The sequence below is a fragment of the Mauremys reevesii genome, linkage group 4 (genome assembly GCF_016161935.1).
Source record: "Mauremys reevesii isolate NIE-2019 linkage group 4, ASM1616193v1, whole genome shotgun sequence".
In the NCBI taxonomy this organism is placed as follows: domain Eukaryota; kingdom Metazoa; phylum Chordata; order Testudines; family Geoemydidae; genus Mauremys; species Mauremys reevesii.
In genome coordinates, this window is record NC_052626.1 from 29,441,466 (window position 1) to 29,467,761 (window position 26,296).

Consider the following 26,296-nt stretch of genomic DNA (forward strand, 5'->3'; position numbering starts at 1 on the left):
CCCAGTTTCTTCTCTTCAGTGAGATGGGTGAGGAGGAGCAGCCCTCTCATACTCCTCTTCATGGCGGGGGGAAGGAGAAGGGAGAAGCACGTAGGGACAGAACCACACATAGGCCCAGTTCTCTTCATGAGGTGGGAAGGAAGAGTGTAAAGGATTGGGCTGGGAGAAGCATCTCCTTCCCTGCCCTTTCAGGGAGGTGGCCATAACTGAAATGGTGTAACATAACTATTCCTGATGTAAGTGACTCTCCTGTGTATTTAGCTGACCATAAATATAGGGAACCTGAGGTGAAGCACCTCCACCTTTTCCAGAATCTTGAGAGCAGAGGTCGAGAAACCCTATTTCAGCTCATTCTCCTGTAGCTTTCTTGCCTCCCTCCTCCTCAAATCCCAGTGTGAGAATCCAGACCCTACTCCCTGTAAATAAATATTTTCTTTCATTCGTTCTTTCGTTATTTCATTCACAACTTATCTATGGCCACATCCAAGTTTCCCAACTCCTTCTAAAATCTGTGTGTTACTGCAGCACCTTCAAGAATGAAGGGCCCAGGAGTGAAATGTAGATCTAAAGGAACAGGGTACCTGATGGTAAAATGAGGAGTGACCAATATTCACTGTTAAAGAAATCATTATTTTTCAGTTGGACCATGCACCCTCTTTTATAAAGACAAGGCACATAGGTCCCTTGGGAGTTTAATTAAGGGATTGACTGATAGCTGCTGGCCTCTCAATTTTTCAAGTACTGTTCTTTTGGAGATCAGAATCCTGTGACCCTGCTGCTGGTTCTCCTGTAACTCCCACCTGAAATGCACAAAGCTTTCAGTGCCTAATGAGTTAGCATGGATTTTCATTACCGTGATGGGCCCTTCCTTGCAGTTCTTATGAAAAGTACTGACTTATTTAAGTTTTCTGCTTGAACCCCAACATCTGCAAGATGTGATGCTCAAATAGAGTTGTACTTCTGTGGCTTTTCATGGGAGCTGATTATTACTGCACAGGTTGGTGTCCTCAGCGATGCCTGAGGTCCTGCATGACACTTCAGTCCCTTTGGAGCAGAACCATTGCTGAAGTTGCCATGTTCCCCCAGGGGTAGTATTAGGGCTCAGACGGCAGTCTATCCTGTAATAGCCACATGTGGAGAATGGCTGCTTGAGAAACATGGAATGTTGTGTTTGTTGAAAGCTCCTGATGTGAAAGCAGCATGTCCAGTGACTTGAGCACAGGACTGGAAGCAAGTAACTGTAGTTCAGTTGTCCTCTCTGTGGCCTTAGGCAAGATGCTTAACCTCTGTGTACAGTATTGGGGTTGTGTCTAGAGGCCCCATCCAGCTTAGTTACAGAAGCCGGCTTGCACAGGTTATTAACATGTGCATATTGGATATGTGCTGCCAAATAGATAGCATATAGTAGAATAATGAGAGACTAAAAAAATCAGTTGCAAATAGGCATTGGCTACATGCACTAACTTGCACTCAGAAAACATTAGAGAATCTCCTGATTGTGTATGCATGCAGAAAATTATGTGATCTCATATGGTCTGCCAGATATAGAAGAGAACAGAATAATAAGCAGCTAGCTAGAGACCTTTAGTCATAAATATATAGTCATCCCATTGCTTATTTGACTAAAAGTATTACTTTTTGTTGAAATATTTATCATCTTATTATACAGGAACAAACTAGAAAGCTAACATGAATTCAGAAAAAGCTCTGCAAACTAAGAGTACAACATAAATCAAACTGACAGGTACACATAGAGGAGATAGAAAGTGTTCCATGGTATGCAATTTGTAAAATCCCTCCGGCTAGCCTGACTTTGCTGAGATCCAGTTAATTGTAGAAAGCAAGAAAAGAGGCAGAGTTTATGGAGAGAAATGTCTATCTTTGAGAGGGATTCAGAGTCAGGGCTCATAAGCTGTGTCCTGAACTCTGCCATTGTGACCCAGGACAAATCACTTAAACTCTCTGGGCATTATTCTGGACCAATCTGAACACAATAGGAAAACTAGTAGTCCCTCTTCAAAGTGACAAGATCATGGGTCACTGCAGCCGGGTCTTTGCCCTCAAAGAGAGGGCATAGTCTTCAAGCTAATTAAAAGTGTGAATAAGCATTTCTGGCCAGTGACTTAATCAGGGTGCCCAAGCGTGGAACTGTGTATCATGTGATGTGGATTGTGCTGGCTCTTCAGAGTGTTTCCTTTTACCCATCAGCATCCCTTTCATCTTATATGGGCTAGGTTTGAGCCAGCCGCTGTTCATCGTTGAGCCCCTAAATGACTTTCTCTGTGGCATATTTCTTCCAGTCTCTGTGTCATTCATTTAAGGGGGCTCTACACTGTGGGTAATGGGATGAAACTGAGCCAAGGCAAATGTTGGCTGAGCATTGCCTAGCAGAGAGGGCGGTTAGACTCTGAAAGAATCTCTCAGTGAAGTGGCAGAAACCCCAGTTGCTTGTGAGATTTAAACCTGAACGGAACCAAAAAAAAAACCTGTAGGGAGCAACTTTCATTGGCAAAGAGGATCAGGATGACCTAATACATCTATTTCTTCATATCTCTGATTCCCTGTATAATCTGATGGGTATTTTCCAGGTTCTGTCACTCAGATATTTTATTGATTTTAAATTAAAAATGAAATGAGGATTGTTACATAACTAACAAAGATAAAATGCCATTGTACATGTTAAAAAGAATCTTAATTTAAAATGATGATGTGTGCAATTGAAAGCCATGCTGATAACACCCTCAGGGGCTTAGGCTTATTGCAGCAGTAAATGTAATAAAAGAGAAGCTAGCTGCCGAGAAGGGATTTGCACTTGGTTTGCAGCAGTAAATGTAATAAAGAGAAGCTAGCTGCTGAGAAGGGATTTGCACTTGGTTATTATCCCTGGATAGATTTTTCCCAGATCATATATTTCCGCCAGACAACAGAAAAACGTGAAATAAATGAAAGCCCAAATCCTTGTGGAGAACTGTTTGCATTTTGTGTTTCAGATGGCAATCATATTCAACCAGGAAGGCCTGAAGGCCATCCAGCCCCCCTGCGTGATTCAGAGCTTCATCAATCATAACGCTGTGCTGTATAAAGTGTTTGTGGTCGGGGAATCCTACACTGTGGTAAAAAGACCATCTTTAAAGAACTTCTCGGCAGGCATTTCAGGTAAAGTGCCCGTGTGTGCCAACTTAACTGCTAGCATGAGCTCAGAGGCCCTTGGCAGCAGAGATCCTAAATGAAAAATGTTTTTGAATAGGCTGCTAAAATTAAAACATCTGCTTTTTACATGCTGTATTTCCTCCTCTGTGTTATTTCAACAGGAAGGGAGATAACTCATCTGCTCTGGAATACATGTGAATAGGGTTCTTATAGTAAATGTTTATGTGAAATTAACCTGAATCTTACCTGTTAAAAGCTGTGTTTTATGTCATTGTGGAAGTGGAGAAACCTCCTTTACTAGAAACTCTCTAAACACTCAGTAGGTTCATTTGTCATTTGCTCTTGAGTTATAATCCCAAGATAGAGGGAAATTCCTGGATTCCATCCTTTTGGAACTTCCTGTCCCTGTCTTTACCGTGTTCATTTTTTGTTTGTGTTTAAAGTAAGCGCAGTTGAGTTCTCCCATGCAGGAGCCTCTTGGTTTGTTCATGTAAAGGCCAGGTCTTGACATTCTCAGGGGAAATACAGTTGATCATTTTCATTTGGTTCTAGTTGGCAGCTATTTTGGGGATAAGCAGAGTGGAGCTGCTGGGCTAATGGTCCTCCTGTAGTTATCAACAGGTACAGTTATAAATCTACAGAGACCGTTTGAAGGGTATTAATTGAGCCTGCTGCAATTTCCTTTTTGGAAGAAGAACAGCTTTCTGTTGTGAAGCCTGAGGAATTGAGAAACTACTTTCAGTGGACTATAGGAAGCAGAAAATCTTTAGTGGGACTAGTATGAGTGAAATAGTGATATGTTTATCAGCTAGTGTGAGAAATTAGCATTAGGAAAATGTACTGAAGTATCAACTAATTTTAAGGCATCTTTATGAAGGACAGTGCCTTAAATGCAGCCATTAGCTTGTTAGTCTAAAGTTTTAATGTTATTTTGAATCCCATGTAAAAATGAAATTTGCAGACTGGTTTCAGTGAATCCCTGGATTCCAAGTCTGGATTTCTTGGCCTAAAATCTGCTGCTGGCAAGGGACATGTTATGAGCAAGGGATCAAGCAGGTCTGACTGTTTCAAGAGTCTACAGTAGCTGGTTGCAGAAATGTGAAGTCTTACAAAGTAGGAGCATAGACAGGGTATTTGAATTTCTGCCCCTTGGCTCTGCCTCCTGGGCAGCACTTCCTCCTTCAGTGATTAGCACTGGAACAGGATGAATAAAGCTGGCCTGGCAGCATCCTCAGTAGAAAGCCTGTGGGATGTTTGTCATTTGTGTCATGAGGATTTTTAACAAATGGGCGTCTTTTCCTTCTGGGGCTGCTTCTTTGCTCCTGCCCTTCTTCATGCTCCCTGGCATTCCTTCCTCTGGTCGGCGTGGAGCGCTAGAAGGGGTTCAGTCCCTTTTGAAACAATATCTCAGGACTTATCTTGACATTCCTTTTATTTAAAAAGCCAACGTGGGATATTCGGCCTCCGCTAAGTCAGATTTGTATTTATGTCCCACCAACTTTGCCCAAGTCCAACTCTAACCTGCCCATGCTTCTCAGGAACGTGCATAGTTATGGACAGCGAAGTACACGCTGGCTGGCCACCTGCCTCAGATCTTGGCTACTGCTCTCTAACATGTTACCAGAGGTCACAGATTGTTCTGGTTTTGCCTCCCATGATTCCTGCATCTTTCCCATAATAAAGCGCAGTGAGCCTGTGGCTGTGATTAGCTGCTGTGATCCAGTCTGCGGAGGGAGCAGCCTAGTAGAAACACATCCTACATCATTCTGCAAGTGTGTGATACCCCTGCACATTCAACATTATGTTTGCTTTGATGCTGTGCAAGATTCATGTCTGGGTTTATGTATACCATGGCAGTGTCCTCTGGTAAACCCAAGAGGACAGGTTGTCATAATGGAAAGCTGCCAAAACATTTTTCCCCACCACCACCCCTCTCACCTCCTTGGAGGGGTCCTGCAGGAGGATAAATTGGCCTGGGAGGGTGCATGGCTGGAGAATGTGGTAATACAATTCCCTGAGCAGCCTCCACGGCAGGGCTGCTGTGGTGTCTTCAAATTAAAGATCCTTCCTGCCTACCCCCCACTGGGGTGAATTTTGCTCTCCTGGCCATGGGGGTCCACCTTGGGTACAAGGCGGTATAATTTACACCTCCCCTGCACTTGCTTGGGTGGATCTAGTGCCAACTGTGAAATCATCTGCTTTTCTCATCTGTCATGTAAATGAAATCTTGTACGTTTCCAGTTGAATGGTCACTTTAATTCCTAACAATTTCCTAGGAATTATTTCATTAACTTACAGAAAACGTTCTTTAATGAGTGGGATTTATTTGACTGCAGAAATGAAACCAGTTCCATATAATATACACACACCCATGTTTTATTTACCTTATCTGCGTCCTGAAATCTTGAAGCTGTGTGGGTCTTGGGCTAGGTTTTCTGCCATGGGCCGGTGCCTTTGTGCAAGAGGAAGCTTTGCATGACAGAGTCGTCTTAGTACATGCACAATGTGCCTCAGATGGCACGTGACCAGGATTCATCACCAAATTTGGTCCACTGGTTGGATCATTAGCTTCCCCAGCTTGGGCCAGATACTGACAGGAAGTGCAACATGAACGCCAATCTATGCCCCCCATGACGGAGTGGAGGACATTATTAGCCATTGAGCTGGATTAGATTCCCCGGGGTTGCACTGCCACCTAGTGTTACATACAGTATAAACCAATCCTTTTAATATTCAAATCCAACTATCAATTCATTTATAACGTTTTCTTTTAATTTCAGATAGAGAATCAATATTTTTCAACAGCCACAATGTGTCGAAGCCAGAATCCTCCTCTGTCCTAACAGCAGTAAGTAATCCAGCTCTTTTTTTTAACATTGATAGAAAACGAATCTCTTTTTCTTATGAAGCTATTAATGAATAGTGACTCTTGTACATGAATTGTGCCCTGTCAGCTCCCAGATACCAAACCGAGATCTGTTTGCTACTTAGAACCAGCACAATTTAAAGCTGTTTCCTTGTTCATTTGATTGCCCTTACAAGGTTTTTCTCCTTTCTGTTGTGGGAGCAGAGATGCTGCTGCATGTCTGTCTGCTGCTTTGCTGTGCTTTTCCTTAACTGAAAGCCAGTCCAGATGGGGAAAGGAAATGTCCTGAGTAGTAATTTCTAGTACCTTTCCTCTCCAGAGAATTTTATAAGCCTTAATGAATCCTTACAGCACTCCTGGAGGTAAGGGAGTGGTATCCCCATTTGAAAACCCAAAGCAGAGAAGTTAAGTGAGTTGTCCAAGACCATGAAGATATGCACCTAGAACGTAAGCATTCCTGAGCTCTGACCAGTAGGCCACACCTCTTTATTTATATCCTCCGAGTACATTAACTCCAAGCACACCTTTATTGTGTTTATGACTAGCCCTGTTAATAGCCAAGGTAAAGGTGGCTCCTGCAAGGTGCTGAGGGGGGGAGGGATAGCTCAGTGGGTTGAGCATTGGCCTGCTAAACCCAGGGTTGTGAGTTCAATCCTTGAGGGGGCCACTTAGGGATCTGGGGCAAAAATTGGTCCTGCTAGTGAAGGCAGGGGGCTGGACTCAATGACTTTTCAAGGTCCCTTCCAGTTCTAGGAGATTGGTATATCTCCAATTATTACCTTATTACCTGAGCATGCTCAACTCCCACTAAAGTAATCTTGCAGGATTGAGCCCATAGTGTGTCTCCAGATTCTTCTCTGGTTCATGTGGTCTAGTTGGTTTGTAGTCAAAAGTTTAATACAGTGACCAGATGTCAAATTGCAATGTCCCACTAATTGATATGCTAAATATTATTCATGTCACTGAACTAATTACAAATCCCTTCCAGTGGCTAAATTTTGTGATGACTGTATGTTTATGCATGTTTTTGGATATATACACGGCTGTTCTGTACACAAAACGGTACTTGTATTGCTCAACTTCTTGGCTAAGAAATGAGTGTGATTAAATTTCACATTCACAAGTGACCCGAGGCCTTGGCTACACTTGAGAGTTGCAACGCTGGTGGTGGCTTTATAGCGCCGTAACTCACTCCCCGTCCACACTGGCAAGGCACATACAGCGCCGTATCTCCCTGGCTACAGCGTTGCCTGTACTCCACCTCGATGAGAGGAATAAAGAGAATAGCGCTTCTGCTGCAGCACTGGGGTGCCAGTGTAAACAGGGAATAAACTTACTACGCTGTAACTGACCTCCCGACGGTTCCCATAATGCTTTTAAGTAAAGATAACTCTCTTTGTTTTGTTGTGATGCCTCTGTTTGTTTTGTTGTGAACTCGGGGCTCCCGGAGCTGCTTATCAAAAAAACAAACACAGCTGTGAATGAGCTCCCTTTGGAACGCCCACAGCTAGTGTTTGCTTGAAGAGAGGGGAAGGAAGGGGCTTGAGGAGAGAAGCAGCGCGGCGTGCGGGGGCGGGGGGGTCCGTTTCGGGGAGGCTGCTTATCTGGTCTGTGAGGAAAAAAACAGAGGGGTATTTGTTTTCAGTGAACGGGTCGGAACTTGCAAGGCAGCTGCTGACAGAGTGTTGGCTCCAAAAATCCACTCTCTCTCTCCCCCACGCTCCTTGTCACACTCCACCCCACCCCCCTCTTTTGAAAAGCACGTTGCAGCCACTTGAATGCTGGGATAGCTGCCCATAATGCACCGCTCCCAATGCCGCTGCACATGTGGCCACGACAGTGCGCTGGTAGCTGTCAGTGTGGCCAGACTGCAGTGCTTTCCCTACTCAGCTGTATGAAGACAGGTTTAACTCCCAGCGCTGTACAGCTGCAAGTGTAGCCATACCCCGAGTCACTCTTAATAATAAACAGTTCTAAAATAACCCAGACTTCAAACCCAGACCTCCCTTATTAAACAAATGCCCCAAAACACTGAGCGCAGCAGTGATGCACCTAAACACCGTCTGTTAAGTAACTCATTCTTGTCAGCCCCTTAATCAGTCCCGTAAGGCAGGTTTAATTTTAGATCGAACGTACATGATGAGAGGCAGAATATCTGCAGTGCTGGAGTAGAGGCTGCAGTTTTCTTTTGATTTTAAAATGTGTCTAATATTTAAGATACTGGGCCCAATTCTCCATTTAGTTTGGTGCTGGTGTGTTTATCCACTGATTTCCATGGAGTTACACCAGTGTAACAAATAGAGAATCAGGCCCACTGAGTACAATAGAAGAGCCTAACTTTTAATGTATATAGGATGCAGAATCAAGAAAAGCTCTTGCGGCTCTTGTTGGATCCTACAGGATATAGAATGGGGAAGCTCTGTAAATCAACATGTATACTAAAGAGAGAGCCCAGTTCAGAACCCCTCAGTTGTTTCTCTTTGTCTTTTTCACTGTAGCTTGATAAAATCGAAGGTGTGTTTGAACGGCCAAATGACGACGTCATCCAGGAGATCTCCAAGGCACTGAGACAGGCTCTGGGGGTTTCCCTCTTTGGGATTGACATTATCATTAACAATCAGACCGGCCAGCATGCAGTCATTGATATCAATGCATTCCCAGGTAAGAGAGACCTTTCAGCTTTCACTAAACATTGTGGATACCAGACCGTGTGTGTTTAGTGAGAATTAGTATTGCTGTTCGTAGAATCATAGAAGATTAGGGTTGGAAGAGACCTCAGGAGGTCATCTAGTCCAATCCCCTGCTCAAAACAGGACCAACCCAGGCCTTAAAAACTTATAAGGATGGAGATTCCACCACCTCCCTAGGTAACCCATTCCAGTGCTTCACCAGCCTCCTAGTGAAATAGTAATTCCTAATATCCAACCTAGACTTCCCCCCACTGCAACTTGAGACCATTGCTCCTTGTTCTGTCATCTGCCACCACTGAGAACAACCTAGCTCCATCCTCTTTGGAACCCCCCTTCAAGTAGTTGAAGGCTGCTATCAACCCCCCGCCCACTCTTCTCTTCTGCAGACTAAATAAGCCCAGTTCCCTCAGCCTCTCTTCACAAAACATGTGCCCCAGCTCCTAATCATTTTCGTAGCCCTCCTCTGGACTCTTTCCAATTTGTCCACATCCTTTCTGTAGTGGGGGACCCAAAACTGGACGCAATACTCCAGATGTGGCCTCATCAGTGCCGAATAAAGGGGAATAATCACTTCCCTCAGTCTGCTGGCAATGCTCCTACTAATGCACCCCAGTCTGCCTTTAGCCTTCTTGGCAACAAAGGCACACCCTTGATTCATATCCAACTTCTTGTCCACTGTAATCCCCAGGTTCTTTTCTGCAGAACTGCCACTTAGCCAGTCAGTCCCCAGCCTGTAGCAGTGCATGGGATTTTTCTGTCCTAAGTGCAAGACTCTGCACTTGTCCTTGTTGAACCTTATCAGACTACTTTTAGCCCAATCCTCCAATTTATCTAGGTCATTCTGGACCCTATCCCTACCCTCCAGCATAACTATCTCTCCCCCCATCTTAGTGTCATCTGCAAACTTGCTGAGGGTGCGATCCATCCCATCATCCAGATCATTAATGAAGATGTTGAACAAAACCGGCCACAGGACAGACCTCTGAAGCGCTCCGCTTGATACTGGCTGCCAATTAGACATTGAGCCGTTGATCACTACCCATTGAGCCCGACAGTCTAGCCAGCTTTCTAGCCACCTTATAGTCCATTCATCCAATCCATATTTTTTTAATGTGCTGGTAAGAATATTGTGGAAGACTGTATCAAAAGCTTTGCTAAAGTTGAGATATATCACATCCACCGCTTTCCCCATATCCACAGAGCCAGTTATCTCATCATAGAAGGCAATCAGGTTGGTCAGGCATGACTTGCCCTTGTGAATCCATGTTGACTTTTCCTGATCACCTTCCTCTCCTCCAAGTGCTTCAAAATGGGTTCCTTAAGGACCTGCTCCATGATTATTCCAGGGACTGAAATGAGGCTGACTGGTCTGTAGTTCCCCGGATTGTCGTCCTTCCCTTTTTTAAAGATGGGCACTATATTTGCCTTTTTCCAGTCGTCCGGAACCTCCCCCAATCGAGTTTTCAAAGATAATGGCCAATTGTTTTGCAGTCACATTAGCCAACTCCCTCAGTACCTCGCATGCATTGCATCCAGCTCCCTGGACTTGTACATGTCCAGCTTTTCTAAATAGTCCGTAACCTGTCCTTTCACCACTGAGGGCTACTCACCTCCTCCCCATGCTGTGCTGCCCAGTGCAGCAGTCTGGGAGCTGACCTTGTCTGTGAAGACCAAGGCAAAAAAAACATTGAGTACTTCAGCTTTTTCCACATCATCTGTCACTAGGTTGCCTCCCCGATTTAGTAAGGGTCCCACACTTTCCCTGACCACCTTCTTGTTGCTAACATACCTGTAGAAACCCGTCTTGTTACCTTTCACATCCCTTGCTAACTGCAGCTCCACTTGTGCTTTGTCTGACCTTCCTGATTACACCTCTGTATACTCAAGCAATATTTTTATACTCCTCCCTAATCATCTGTCCAAGTTTCCACTTCTTGTAAGCTTCCTTTTTGTGTTTAAGCTCACCGAAGATTTATTTCTGCACATCGGGATGGTTTGTTCCTGCGCCCTCAATAAGGCTTCTTTAAAATACAGCCAGCTTTCCTGGACTCCTTTTCCTCTCATATTAGCCTCCCAGGGGATCCCATCAGTTCCCTGAGGGAGTCAAAATCTGATTTTGCGAAGTCCAGGGTCCATATTCTGCTGTTCTCGTTTCTTCCTTTTGTCAGGATCCTGAACTCGACCATTTCATGGTCACTGCTGCCCAGGTTGCCACCCACTTCTATTTCCCCTACCAATTCTTCCCTGTTTGTGAGCAGCAGGTCAAGAGGAGCACAGCCCCTAGCTGGTTTCTGCAGCACTTGCAATGGGAAGTTGTCCCCAACACTCTCCAAAAACTTCCTGGATTGTCTGTGCACTGCTGTATTGATTTCCCAGCAGAGGTCAGGGTGATTGAAGTCCCCCATGAGAACCAGGGCCTGTGATCTGAAAACTTCTGTTAGTTGTCTGAAGAAAGCCTTGTCTACCTCATCCTCCTGGTCTGGTGGTCTATAGCAGACGCCCAGCACGACATCACCCTTGTTGCTCTCGCCTCTAAACTTAACCCAAAGACTCTCAACAGGCTTTTCTCCAGTTTCATATTGGAGCGCTGAGCAATCATACCGCTCCCTTGCATACAGGGCAACTCCCCCACCTTTTCTCCCCCGCCTGTCCTTCCTGAACAGTTTATACCATGACAGTGCTCCAGTCATATGAGTTACCCCACCAAGTCTCTGTTATTCCAATCACCTCATAGTTCCTTGACTGTGCCATTCTTCCTGCTTGTTTCCCAGGCTTCTTGCGTTCGAGTACAGGCACCTAAGATAACTAGCCGATTGCCCTGCTTTCTCAGTATGAATCAGGAGGCCTCCCCAGTTGCACCTTCTTCATTGTGTTTCCTCCCAGTATCCCACTTCCCCACTTACCTTCGGGCTTAGGTCACCATCCCCCAGCGAACCTAGTTTAAAGCCCTCCTCACTAGGTTAGCAAGCCTGCCTGCGAAGATGCTCTTCCCTCTCTTCGTTAGGTGGATTCCATTTCTTCCTAGCAATCCTTCTTCCTGGAACAACGTCCCATGGTTGAAGAATCCAAAGCCTTCTCTCCGACACCACCTGCGTAACCACGCATTTACCGCCACAATTCAATGGTCCCTATCTGGTCTTTTTCCTTCAACAATGTGTTCCATTTTAAGCAGGTTCCCAAGATGGCTCTCTTTTGGGCTCCCTGATCCTAAGGCATTGCTTGTTAGGAAACTTCCAACCCTCAATCAGCTACATTCTCATTTAAAATCTGTCCCTATGCAATACATTTAAAAGATACCTTTTTTGTGGGGAATTAGGAGTCACAACTGAGAGTAATTGATTCGGGAAAGATGCTGGAATCCTAAGAGCACCGAAATTGCCAGAGCGGATCGACCAGCATTCCATCTAGTTCAGTATCCTGGCAAGTTGCTAGAGCTGAACCCTGAAATATAACAATAAAAATAATCAGGTTTAATTTGATATTTTCCCCCTTGTCCTGTTAGTGCAGGATTCAGCCCAGAAACAAAAAAAGGCATTTCAATCTTTGGAACATCTGAATCTTCATTACATTTCTGGAGTCAGGCTAATGAATGTATTGTCCAAGGTTCAGGAGCTATTTCCTTGTGTTTGCTTTTCATTTGACATATTTATCCCGTTAGCAAATAGTGGTGTTGGTTTCAAGTGACACATGCAAGACTGTTATCATGGTGTAGTTCCACTACAGTGGGTCTCACATTTTTTGTGTTGTAGAGCAATTTTTAAGATAGAGTTCCTGTCATAAACCATCTCCTTCCTAATCTTTCAGTCCTGTTTCCTCACCTCCCTGAGAAGTAGGTAGAACTAAGGCATCTAGATGAAAATAAACTCACTTTAACGTGATAAATATCACTATCGGATTTGATCCCCTCCCATTGAATCTGTGTTGTCTTTCCTCTCCATAGATACAGGACTTCCTTTAAAAACACCTACTTTCCCCGCGTTATCTGCTATTCCCCAGGACATTTTACAACTTAGTTTTGCCCTTCTCTGTGTTTGCCACCCCTCCTAGTGTTTGTGTGATCTGTAAACAAATGACAAAAGATTTGCAAAAGGCGGAGTGCGAAGAATCACTTAGGATTTTCAGGTTTCAGGGTAGCAGCCGTGTTAGTCCGTATCCGCAAAAAGAACAGGCGTACTTGTGGCACCTTAGAGACTAACACATTTATTTCAGCATGAGCTTTCGTGAGCTACAGCTCACTTCTTCGGATGCACATGCTGAAATAAATTTGTTAGTCTCTAAGGTGCCACAAGTACTCCTGTTCTTTTTAGGATTTTCAGTGGTGCTTTTAAGTAACTAAACTTCAATCTCTCTCCCCTCCCAAAATGCTGAGCATCCTGGCTAGATGCAAGCTAACTGTTTAAAGAGGGGAGTGCTTCCTCACTGGGGCAGAAACATCCATGGAGCACGTGGAATCACTCTGCACCCCACCATTTCTCCTTTGTTGTGCTTCCAGCATGAGGTTGCATCTTGAGCTATGCATTAGAAATTCACTTTGTGTCATGCATTTTGAGCTGCATGATAGCTTGTGCTTTGAAGGGGGTTTGGATCAATAGTCTATTCTCTGTAAATAGGTGTTTTGGACAAAGATGCGAGTAAATTTCTTGCCCTTTTGAAAGAGCAGAGAAGCTGTGTAACTTTTTAATCTCGTTTTTTTTTTGTTTCATTATCTTAAATTTGTTATCAAGCATTACAGACAGTATGGAGGTGCAGCTGACCATTGGTATTATAACATGTATTTATTTTAGATTTGTAAGAAATTGTACACCTGTCCTGATCTCTAGGGGTCTTTGTCAAAAATGTGGTAAATTCAAAAACTTCCCTGAGCTAAAGAAAATGGCCAACCACGATAAAAACAAATTCAAACAATACTCTTTCCCCACAGACGTCAACCCTTAGCTTGCTGCTTCCTCCCCAAATGGTTGGGTAGAGAGAGATGGGCCTTGCAGAGTGCCCTGAAGGTATTACTTCAAGCCAAGAAGGCCCAAGTTTAAGACCACGTAGAGAGGACATCTTTCCAACAGCCCTTTCTGTTGGATCCCTTTCAGTACAGCTCTCAAGCAGCTCTGCTGACTGCACTAGAGTGGTGGCAGTATTACAAGGAGAGAGAGAGACAGTCTTGTAGGTAGGCAGGATCCAACCCATTTAGGGCCTTATGTTTTAAAAAAAAAAAGAAAGAAAGAAAGATAAAATACTCCAGCCTTTAACCTACAGGCAGCCCGTGTAGATCCTGGAGCACTGGTGTAGTGTGCTCATCTCTCTTAAAAACAATTGGGCTGCCACATTCAGCAGCAGCTTTAGTTTCCAGGTGGATTTAAGTTGCAGTCCCATATAGAATGCACTGCAGTCATCCAAACCTGGGAATGCCAAAGGCATAGATAATGGTAACAAACTGGCACAGTCTCCTGGTCAGATGTAGTTGGGGTGGGAGGGGGGAAAACCTCCTGGGCACTGCTGCACTAGGATCATTTAACCAAACTGGGGATCCAACAGTACCCCCAGATTGTGAGCCTAAGTCACAAATGGCAGACACACATGGTAGGGCAGATATAATCCTCACCTGCCATTTGCTTTCCCCAATCTACCAATGTCGCTCCAGTCTTATCCTGATTTAGCCAGCTAGCTCTCATCTATGCCCCACTCTCACCTAGCCACTGAAACAGGCATTTGACTGCACTGGCTGTTCAGGTGAACTGGAGTCTTGTAGCATGGCCTCTTCAGAATATAGAGAGCCCCACAGCCCAGCCATTAGCCTTTTATACACTTTGAGCCCTATGGAACTTCCACTGGACAATGCCCCTGGGGTTGAAGAGTGAGTGCTCATTGAGGAAGGAATTGAGCCATTCAGAACTGTTTTACTCCTCCGCACTGCAGTCTGCAAGTGAGTCAGCAACACCCCCAGGTCAATATTATTGAAGGAAGCTGATGGATCTCACAATGTCAAGCTGGACACCAATCTTCAGCTGTTTCATGGAGGAGATCAGCCCCTCATGCCACCAGTGGTTAAGCACTGGAATAAATTGCCTAGGGAGGTTGTAGAATCTCCATCATTGGAGATTTTTAAGGGGAGGTTAGACAAACACCTTCTCAGGGATGGTCTAGATAATACTTAGTCCATGAGTGCAGGGGACTGGACTAGATGACAGGGTGGATTTGATTTAAATGACTAGTCAGGAAGACTCAATTTAATGATGGGTTTCTACATAAAAGTACATTCTTGTTGGTTGGTATAACCTTGATACATATTCTTCGTAACTCAGAGATAGATGTAGATTTCATTCGTAGAAGGTACACACTTTTAAAGTAATTAATTTATTCTGAAAACTTTTCAGATTAGTTTTACAGCTATATCAGAAGATGAATGATTGTTTGGTTATTTCATTTACTAAAGGTAATTGAAGCAGATATTTATGAAGTCATTGGGAGGTGAACTATCTCCAATTCAACAGGTTAATCATTAATATTTGGAGGATTTTCTTGCCATGTTGTCAAGTATCAGAGGGGTAGCCGTGTTAGTCTGGATCTGTAAAAGCAGCAAAGAATCCTGTGGCACCTTATAGACTAACAGACGTTTTGGAGCATGAGCTTTTGTGGGTGAATACCCACTTCGTCGGATGCAAGTAGTGGAAATTTCCAGGGGCAGGTGTGTGTATGTGTATATATATATATATATATATATATATATATATATATATATATATATATATATATATATATATATATATATATATATATATATATATATATGCAAGCAAGAAGCAAGCTAGAGATAACGAGGTTAGTTCAATCAGGGAAGATGAGGCCCTGTTCTAGCAGTTGAGGTGTGAAAACCAAGGGAGGAGAAACTGGTTCTGTAGTTGGCAAGCCATTCACAGTCTTTGTTTAATCCTGAGCTGATGGTGTCAAATTTGCAGATGAACTGAAGCTCAGCAGTTTCTCTTTGAAGTCTGGTCCTGAAGTTTTTTTGCTGCAGGATGGCCACCTTAAGATCTGCTATTGTGTGGCCAGGGAGGTTGAAGTGTTCTCCTACAGGTTTTTGTATATTGCCATTCCTAATATCTGATTTGTGTCCATTTATCCTTTTCCGTAGAGACTGTCCAGTTTGGCCGATGTACATAGCAGAGCGGCATTGCTGGCATATGATGGCATATGTTACATTGGTGGACGTGCAGGTGAATGAACCGGTGATGGTGTGGCTGATCTGGTTAGGTCCTGTGATGGTGTCGCTGGTGTAGATATGTGGGCAGAGTTGGCATCGAGGTTTGTTGCATGGATTGGTTCCTGAGCTAGAGTTACTATGGTGCGGTGTGCAGTTACTGGTGAGAATATGCTTCAGGTTGTCAGGTTGTCTGTGGGCGAGGACTGGCCTGCCACCCAAGGCCTGTGAAAGTGTGGGATCATTGTCCAGGATGGGTTGTAGATCCCTGATGATGCATTGGAGGGGTTTTAGCTGGGGACTGTATGTGATGGCCAGTGGAGTCCTGTTGGTTTCTTTCTTGGGTTTGTCTTGCAGTAGGAGGCTTCTGGGTACACGTCTGGCTCTGTTGATCTGTTTCCTTATTTTCTCGTGCGGGTACTGTAGTTTTGAGAATGCTTGGTGGAGATTTTGTAGGTGTTGGTCTCTGTCTGAGGGGTTAGAGCAGATGCGGTTGTACCTCAGTGCTTGGCTGTAGACAATGGATCTTGTGGTGTGCCCGGGATGGAAGCTGGAGGCATGAAAGTAGGCATAGCGGTCGGTAGGTTTTCGGTATAGGGTGGTGTTAATGTGACCATCACTTATTTGCACCGTGGTGTCTAGGAAGTGGACCTCTCATGTAGATTGGTCCAGGCTGAGGTTGATGGTGGGGTGGAAGCTGTTGAAATCGTGATGGAATTTTTCGAGAGTCTCCTTCCCATGGGTCCAGATGATGAAGATGTCATCAATGTAGTGTAGGTAGAGAAGGGGCATGAGTGGACGGGAGCTGAGGAAGCGTTGTTCCAGGTCAGCCATAAAAATATTGGCATATTGTGGGGCCATGCGGGTGCCCAGAGCGGTGCCACTGATCTGGAGATATATATTGTCATCAAATTTGAAATAGTTGTGTGTGAGGATAAAGGCACAGAGCTCAGCAACCAGTTGTGCTGTGGCATCATCAGGGATACTGTTCCTGACAGCTTGTATTCCATCTGTGTGTGGGATGTTTGTGTAGAGAGCCTCTACATCCATGGTGGCTAGGATGGTGTTTTCTGGAAGGTCACCAATGCATTGTAGTTTCCTCAGGAAATCGGTGGTGTCACGGAGATAGCTGGGAGTGCTGGTGGCATAGGGTCAGAGTAGAGTCCACATATCCAGACAGTCCTTCAGTGTTGTATTAGAAGGAGAACATCACCAGACAGACATTTAATTTTGTTTTATTTAACTAAAACGTTATGTATTCTGGATTTTTTTTTCTTCAGCAGCAAACGTATAATATTTTAACAAAACAAGCATATGGTTTTTTGAATTTAGTTAAACATTCAAGTTTTTTAAAATCAGGTTTGTTTTTGTTAAAATTGTTTTTAATTAAAATAGTTAAATGAAACATTTGTTTTTTTAAAAAAACAGAAATTAAATCAACTATGTCAGCCAGGTCAACATGAGAAACTTAAAATATTGGCTTCTGCAGCTAACTCAGTCATCGTCACCTTCATTTTCCTGTTTGTTCATAATCTGGAAAAGAAAAACAAGCTTTCCTGCTTTTTCAGGTCCCAAATGATTTCTCAATTTGGAATGAATTAGTCCAAAAGAAGAAAATATTCTTTCTACTCCAGCAGAAGAAGCTACTGCTGTTAAATGAGATTAATCACTTCAACAGTCTCTGAATCCAAGTGCTTAAGTGACTTCCACCAGGTCACTGGTTTGACTTTCTTTAGAACATCAGCAGCAAACATATTTCTTGAATGATTCTTATTCCCAAACTGGGTCTCTTTTACGGCCTGCTGCCATTATAGGTTTTCCCTTCTAGCTAGAGAATGGGATGGTAGGTCTCAAATCAATGAAGGCTACACTCAGAAAGACCTCAAGACTTCTGGAATATGCTGCTCAAATAGTTTCACTTTTGTTTCTACTGCCTGTCCCTCCCTTCTCACATTTATCTCCAGACGACTTCTCCTTGTCCAGATCTATTCCACCCCCAACAATCTTCTATTCATTGAACTTTTTGAAACTTTTCACTTTTAGAGAGAGGTAAGGGATTGGCTCTGTGTACACAAATTTGCAGAGGGACAATAGGGTGAGGTCTGTTATTTCTCACCTCTATATATTATTTATTTAAACACATTTTTGGTGTAAACAAGCATGTTATCTCTGGAGACACAAATCCACAGTTTGAGAACTGCAGAACTAAGCATATAGACTCATAGACTTTAAGGTCAGAAGGGACCATTATGATCTTCCAGTCTGAGCTCCTGCACAATGCAGGCCACAGAATCTCACCCACTTACTCCTGTAACAAACCCCTGACCTATGTCTGAGTTATTGAAGTTCTCAACTTGTGGTTTAAAGACTTCAAGGTGCAGAGAATCCTCCAGCAAGTGACTCGTGCCCTCTGCTGCAGAGGAAGGCGAAAAACCCCCAGGGCCTCTGTCAATCTTCCCTGGAGGAAAATTCCTTCCCGACCCCAAATATGGTGATCAGCTAAACCCTGAGCATGTGGGCAAGACTCACCAGCCAGACACCCAGGAAATAATTCTCTGTAGTAACTCAGATCCCACCCTGTCTAGTGTCCCATCATAGGCCATTGGGCGTATTTACTGCTAATAGTCAAAGATCAATTAATTGCCAAAATTAGGCCATATCTGATAGTATCTTCTAGACTGAGCACTGAGTCCCATTGGGTAGATAGAAAGATGAACCTAAATAATCTATACAGAAGCCCCTGGAACCCCATAAGATTGGGTCCCTGAACCATTGGAACTAATTTACAAAACTTTTCTTAAACATTACATGAATATATTGTCTCATACCATAGAATTAGAATTTATAATCCCTATTCCATGATGAGACATATTTGAGCCATAATGTATCTTAATTAAAACTATCTTTGGATAGGTTTTTTCCTCAAAAAGCATTTTATCAAAAAAATCCGATTTTTTTAATTTTATTTTATTTATTTTTATCCACCTTGCTAGATGACCTCTCAAGGTCCCTTCCAGTCCTATGATTCTATGATACAGTTTCTGTCCTATCTACCTGACTTGCTGGTGGGGGATGCAAGTTTGGCTAGGCAAGATCCATGCAAGTGTAGTGGCTTCCAAACCTGGCCATCTGTTTGTTATACTCAATGGAGGTGTGTGGGGTTCCTTTAAGAAGGGCTCAAACCCTCCTCAATATAATCACAGATGGCAGGATGTGATAGGCCAGGCCAAAGCCTGTGTCAGTCCATCCCCAGACCTGGTTCCTGCTGCTGCTGCAACCAGATTCAAAGTTCATTTAAATCTGTCGGTTTCTCAAGCCAGTGCTGTGATCTTGGGACTGATTTAACGTAACCAGCTGGGAGAAGATGTATCCGTAGAGGGACCTCATTTGTCACCTGCTTCACTTAGTAACAGTCCCTCTCTCAACAAATTCAAAAGATGAATGTTGCCTATTGTCTGTCCTGTGCTGCAGAAAACTGGTTGGATTGGACTGGGCTGTGGTTACACATGGAGATCTTTAATACTAGCCAATAGTCAGGTAGCATGTGGTTTTTATGGGCTCCTGATCTGGGCAGCTGGTAAGGTGCAAAAGGTTTCATAAAGCTTGATTTTTCATGTTGCCTTAACCTGGCTTCTGTTTGCCTCTGTGGAATTGTGTGTATACTCTTCTTGTGCATTACCACCTGCACATGCAAGGTATAGATTCCATGTGCATTAGGGTGTGTGTGTGTGTGTGTGTGTGTGTACGTGTACAAGGCAGTGACTATCCTCTCCTGTGTGCTTAGGTGACCGCACACAAAAAATGGGTATTCAACTGAATTTGCATGAGTGAAGGTGCCCTTTTAAAAAGCAGGCCCACATCATTTGCAGTATTAGCTTGGGAATATTAATCATTTCCCAGAGCTGTGCGGAGACGAGCCTCGGTCTCCAAATCTAGATCTGAATCTGAACGCCCCCAAGGTTCAGGACCGGGGACTTGAATTCCTGGTTCAGCCCCATCTCTAGTTCTGCGTGGACTTCCTTTTATACTCAATTCAATGAGGTGACACTGATATTATCCACTTCACCCAGTATTTTCATTCCATTCCCACACAGGGCCAAATTCAGACTTCATGTAAGCAGATGCAACTACACTGATTGGAATGGATTTCAAGGGAGTGGCACCCACTTAGAGGCTTATGAAAAGTATGTCCTGCCACTATGCCTTGATGCAATGTAAACCCCATCCCAGCTGCTTAAAATTTCTTCAAACTTAATGAAATCATCCTTCCACTTGATCTCCTGAATGTAAATGTGCAATCTTTTCCCCTAGTTGTCTTGTCAAAATAGCTGCAGCAGCAGTGTCAGTGAACAGCACCCAACAACCTGACTGTGACCATGTGCAGGGTTCTCATATGCTGGTACCAGGAGTTAATCACTGTCTCTGTCCTATGGCCATAAAGCATTAAGAGCAACTTCATTGTGAGTTTTCCTTGTGCAATCCTAATAGGTCTGATTTTGTTCTCACTGAGCGTGTCCAAAACACCCCAAGGAACTGTGGATCTGTTCTCTGCACATTAAAGCTGTTACTATGGAGATGGCTTATTCCCAGGGCGTTTGAAGCGCACAGAGTAGATTTAAAGGCTAATCCTGGGGGAAGGGTTTACATAAGCAAGAAATCTTAGAAGGCCAACTCTTTGTGAGAGAGATTGGGATTCCATGACTCCTGTGATTCTAAGTCTTAGCTAGACCCTGGCTGATGAATAGATAGTGATGGTTAGTGTTGGTGGCCTGGCACTTTGTCATTTTTAAGTGGGTTGAATTTTTTTTTTAATGGTCTCCAAGTTGCTAAGAAAACTGAATTTTAAAAGCTACCATCTTCGACCATGAACAGCACACTAGTTGCATTATCAAAGGAGCATACAAAAATGTATACCTGTAGCTGTCACTAAAATTTAAAAAAGGCGCTATATAAGTAACAGTTAATTGATTCACCCACTGTTTATAAATACACCTTAAAATCACCAAAATACCGCTCTTTAGATTCTGATTTTAGCACACATTTTTCAGTCTGTAGTAGTATTTTTATTCTGATAGGGTGTTTTTTAAAGGGGAAGGAGATTAAAAATATAAATATTGGAGTTTTCCCTCCTTGTCCTGCTCTACCTTGTGCCCACATGATTATAGATGTTTTTAAATATATATTTACTTCGTTCATGTTCTCTTTGCTCTGATTTCACAGTGGCCTGGGAATGAGTTTCAAATGAAATTTTATAAAATATTAGTTATTTACACAGTAGCCTAGTGATCATTAAAATATGTATATAGCCTTTTTAAAATGTGTCATGTATTTGATAGATATACTTCTCACATAATTAGTCCAAATCCTTGATCTTATTATAATAATAATGTTACAGTACCACCTACTGACTCTGTGCTAGGCATTGTACAAACATACATAAACCCTGCTCCCAAGACCCTTCAATTGAAATAAAGGTTCTGACCACCTGCAGCTGACATTCAAGATATTAAGTGTTCAATGCTATTTCTTTCTTTTTCTTCTTTTATATAATATAAAGAAACAGTCACGAACCAGGACCTGATTGTGCTAGGTGCTGTACAAACACAGAACAAAAAGAACAGACCCTTTCCCAAAGAGTTTATAATCAAAGTAATCCCCCAGGGTTTTGGCCCATTTTATTTACTCAGAAAACCATAATGGTGTTTCTGTTAAACTGGGTAATGTAAATCTTTTGGCATCTTTCAGAACAAAGGAATCATTCCCATGCACAGACAATTCTTAAATTTCAGTATTTTGCCTCCTCTCACCCTCAACCATTAGACCAATATTGGTTTGAGTAATTGCTTGCCAGGTTTCAGGATTGAAATGAACGATTTGTTTCTAAATAATATTGCCCTGTTGATTTGGCTTTAGCGTTGCCCTAACATTGGCACACAGTATCGCAGAGGGGTGCATGATATAAATGCCTCATTGGATTAGGTTAGACAAGCATGAATGGAAAGTTCAGAAAGTGCATTTTCTGTAGTTTGTAAGGCCAGGCCAATTGCTCTGTGAAATATCCGCAGTTGGGGTTCTTGTGAGGAATTTCTGGAGGGTGCCTTGGATCAGCCCCTCAGGGCAATTGTACTTTAGAAGGAGTTGTCAGAAGATGATTTGGAAATTGGGTGACAAGAGTTAGTTAAGGTTGTCCCAAATAGTCTGTAATTTAGGGGTAAAAGTGGAATTGAAGACAGATAAGCTATAAAAACAAACAACTTGGGAGAAGTGGAAACCAGAGCTTGAATTGAGAGAGAACACAAGTCACCTCATCAAAATATTTAAACAAAAGTTAATTTAATTTCTACAGCGAAGTAAGGGGAACTTAGTGCAGTCTCTTTGCTACAACTTTTACAAACACCTTGTTGTTTTACTCCCTCATGAGGCTTTACGATCAACCAGACCAGATTATCTCTGGTTGCTGAATAATTTTTCCTTAGCAGCAACATAACTAGAAATAAAGTAATGAGGGGAGCCATTTTTTAAGAGCATGAACCCGATATCTATTTGCGGGGTGTGGGAGGTGGAGTTTGGCTTCTGCAGTTACTTAGCATGTAGATGTTTAACTAGCTTATTTGAGGGTGCAGTCAGGTGTCTGTCTTATGCAATTAGTTGTGTGCACCAAATGGTGCCCAGAAAAATAAAGGCCACTTTTTATGGTGTGTGTGGTGGGGGGAAAGGGGTCAGAGAAGGGAGACTTGTACACAAGGCCAGTGAAATGGAAAGATGGAACTGATGGCATTGCTTTTCTCTCTTTCTCAGGTTATGAGGGTGTTGCAGAGTTCTTCACAGACCTCCTGAACCACATAGCTGCTGTCCTGCAGGGCCAGACCCCAGAGGTGACCCAGCTAAACCTCAGCAAACTCCTGGCTGAGCAGACCGGCGGCATAGTAGGGGAGCGGACGTGCTGTGCTAGTACAGGCTGCCGAAGCGTGGTGGGAAAAGACTCCTCCTGGATTGTGGAAAGTGAGACCAACAGCTCAGTAAAGCTGCAGCACCAGAGACTAGGCTGCAACTCTGCAGTGTCCCCCAGCTTTCAGCAGCACTGCGTTGCCACGTTGGCAACAAAAGCTTCCTCTCAATAGCCAGACAACACCGTGGACTGAGGAAAAGCCGTGGGGAGTCAAATCATGGTCCTAGAATCAGAGCAGGCTGTAACAAATTTCTATTGATTTAACACGATTTGTTGATGAAATTATCTGAAAAGGAGTGGGGAAGAAAAATTATCTGGATACATTTCATCAGATTCCAGTTGCAAATCTGTAGTGAGCTTGCACATGCTTGTGTTTTTAACACTAGACCTTAATGTGGGAGGGTTGCTTTTGCGTTTTGTTTTAGATTTTATTTGTAATCACCAGTGACCAGCATTTTAAAATCAGACCTCATGGAACCAGAAAGAATTATAGTTGACATGGCGTGCTTGACAGTGCTAGAGATTTTCACCTTTCCAGAGTACTTCCCATTCCCTCTTTCCAGCTGGACCCTTGAAAAGAACATTTAAAAAAGCTTCAATATCAGCAGAACAGGTATGGCCAGAGCTTCATTGGCAACTTGCTGAGGGCAGTAGGGCTGCACCTTATTTGATGGATCAAAACATATTGCAGCTGCCCTCCTGTTTAAAACTGAGGTGGAGACTGCAGTTCCAACTCTGGGGTTCTCTTCCTTGAACCGAGTTGTTTAAGATAAAGGAAGCTTCAAATTGTATTTCGCCACAAGAATGCTACCATGGCAGTAAAGAATCTTTTCTGATCCAGCAAGGCTTGAGTTTTAAAAGCAAAGGGTGCATACTACTAGTGGGAGTTGAGTGTCTTGGTAGATAAAACACTGCTCTTTGTACTTTTGGCTGCCCATAAGACCCTAAAGCTTATTCTTTAGCCGAGAAAATAATTGTCCTTCCATTTCACTCAGGCAAAGTGTAGGAACGCTTTGCTAGAGGGCTAGCAAACAGATCCACTTTTACTTTCACAGAGTAGTGCACCAGCCTTGCACATCCTGTAAATACATGTGTAATTCACATTTGTAGCCACTATTCTCCATTAATACATGGCTATGCATAAATCATTGCTCTCAACAGTGATTGAACAGGAGCAAAATTGGAGTGAGCAGGGTTTTGTGTAAGTTAGTGATTTGTGACAGTTTTTCTGATCTAGAGACTGTTACTATCTGGGACTGCCAGAGGAGGCTAGGCGGGTAAATTACAAGAGTAGTGGGTGTACTCGTTTGTGAACTATAGCACAGTCTGATCATACATTACAGTTGAGATACCGTAGCAAAACTAAAATGTATGTTCTTTTCCTGCAACATGGCAGCATCTTCTGTCCTTTTAAATTTCCTGCAGCTTTTGTCAATCGTGAACACTAAATCGGAAGTAACTGAATCAGTCAGTGCTGTAAAAGCAGGTTTCAAGCATACACGTTATTTTTGTGGGGCTCATGGCCTTTCCACCTTTAAGAAATCCCTAAAATATGTTCACAGAGATGCTATTACGAAAGCTTCACCTTAGTTAAGCTCTGGGATGTGACAATTCCATGTTTTTCTCTGTTCAGCATTTATAGAGCATGCATCACCATAACACCGTAGTGTCAGCTATTCTAGTAGCTGATAGCCAGTGTGGAGGGAAGGAGCGGGTAGGGGATGTAACACCACCTTAGGATAGTGGAGGTAGCCAGAGCAGGAAGACGGGAGGGAGGAGTGAGCCAAACCATTTGAAAAATGCTCACTGCCATATGATGGTGGCCATCCCTCATGGAGAAGTTCTATAGGATCCTGTAAAAATCACTCTTAACCTTTCTATAGGGTTTTATTGGGGGAGGGGCTATCCATTTCTGTTAAATTCTACAAGACTGTTCCATAAGGAATGTCATTTGTCTTTGGGATTTCAGAGTCAGATTTGTATGAAACACGAATACAGCAAAGTTCCTGGATTTGTGTGCAAATCCATTCTGAATTGGGCACCTGTCATAACCCTAGTATGCATTGAGGCTGCTGAATAATTGCTGAATCCCATCACTTACTGCATGTTGTAGGTCCCAGGAGGCAGGGGTGGGAGTGAGGAGGACAACCGTAGTTATGGACTTAAACCAATGTTCATGATTGACCAAACCTTTCCTAGAGCCAAGACTGAAATAAAATAGACATCTAAAGATTTTTTTTTTTTAGATCTTTTTTTGTTTCAAGTAAAACAAAGATGCCCTCAGGAAGGAACCCACCAGTGTGTATTTTTGTATGGTACTCTTGTGTAACTGGTGGGTGGAATGTTTATAGATTTGCCATTTGCTTCCTTTATTAAAATGGAAAAAATTTAATGGGTGGTGGTGGGAGGAAAAGAGGTGATGCTTAATATGGTATAGTAATACGAGACCTTTCAAACTAACTGTGTTTACGTGAATCAGACTGTTGGATCCAGTTAAAAATGTCTGTATGCTGTTTCCTAGTTATAACATTGAATAAGAATTTATTTTCCCTGGCTACCTTCTGAATTTTGGTTGGCCTATTTTGCACTGCTTTATTTCTCCAAAATAAACTACTGAAATACAATTGTGCATTTTACACTTGTTTACAAATGATTGTTAAAAAGTTTATTTTGTAGTTCTCTGAAGCCTTACAAGATACTTTACCTATTTAAGTATAATCCAGACCTTGGCAATAATTAGAAAATAAGCTTAGTTCACTAGCATGATCCCTGACAGGGTCTTTCCAAAATTCTATAATTTATTTTTATTTATCTAGTTTATTGGCATCGCTTTAATTCACTAGGCACAAATATCATGCAAATATTCTTTAATGGCATAGCATTACAATGGGATTTCCAGATAGCTGCATGCAGCTACAATTTCAAGTAGCTACAATCGTGATATGTTTCTTCAGATTGACTCACACAGTAGAATTTTTAATTCACATGAACAGCTGGGAGACCAATGATGACCTATTGAAATTTGTGTTCATGTATCAAGTACACGAACAAATGCAGCAACAAAAGGAACAAAACAAACCATCCAACGTTACTTCACTGTAAAGACATTCAAGCATGTGCTCAACTTTAAGCATGTATTTAAGTCCATCCCTATTCTGGAAAACACTTAAACACACGCATAACTTTAAACAAGTGCTTAAGTGCTTTGCTGAATCGGTGCCTTATTTGGCAAGTGTAGACTAGCTTTAGTTACGATGATGCTTCATAGTAAACTAGTTAATATTCTATAGTGTATTTTATAAAAGTAATGAAGTTTTAGTAATATTAGACCTCACTATAGTGTCCTTGCTATTAAAACTTTCCTGAGAATTAGGGAGCGACCACTGTTTTGTGTATGTGAATTATAGGGGGTGTGAATTAGTGAGATTCTGCTGTGGTTTCAGATGTTT

General features: G+C 42.8%; 1 protein-coding gene across 1 annotated transcript in view; it reads left to right on the forward strand.

Annotated features, from left to right (window-relative positions):
* Positions 1-25,471, forward strand: part of ITPK1 (inositol-tetrakisphosphate 1-kinase) — a 237,867-nt gene extending 212,396 nt beyond the window's left edge. Inside the window, exons 7-10 of the mRNA XM_039535795.1 lie at positions 2,991-3,156; positions 5,931-5,998; positions 8,515-8,677; positions 22,697-25,471. Of these exons, the coding sequence (XP_039391729.1) occupies positions 2,991-3,156; positions 5,931-5,998; positions 8,515-8,677; positions 22,697-23,019 (720 nt within the window). The 3' untranslated portion in view covers positions 23,020-25,471. The remainder of the gene's footprint in view (positions 1-2,990; positions 3,157-5,930; positions 5,999-8,514; positions 8,678-22,696) is intronic.
* Positions 25,472-26,296: the final 825 nt, after the last annotated feature.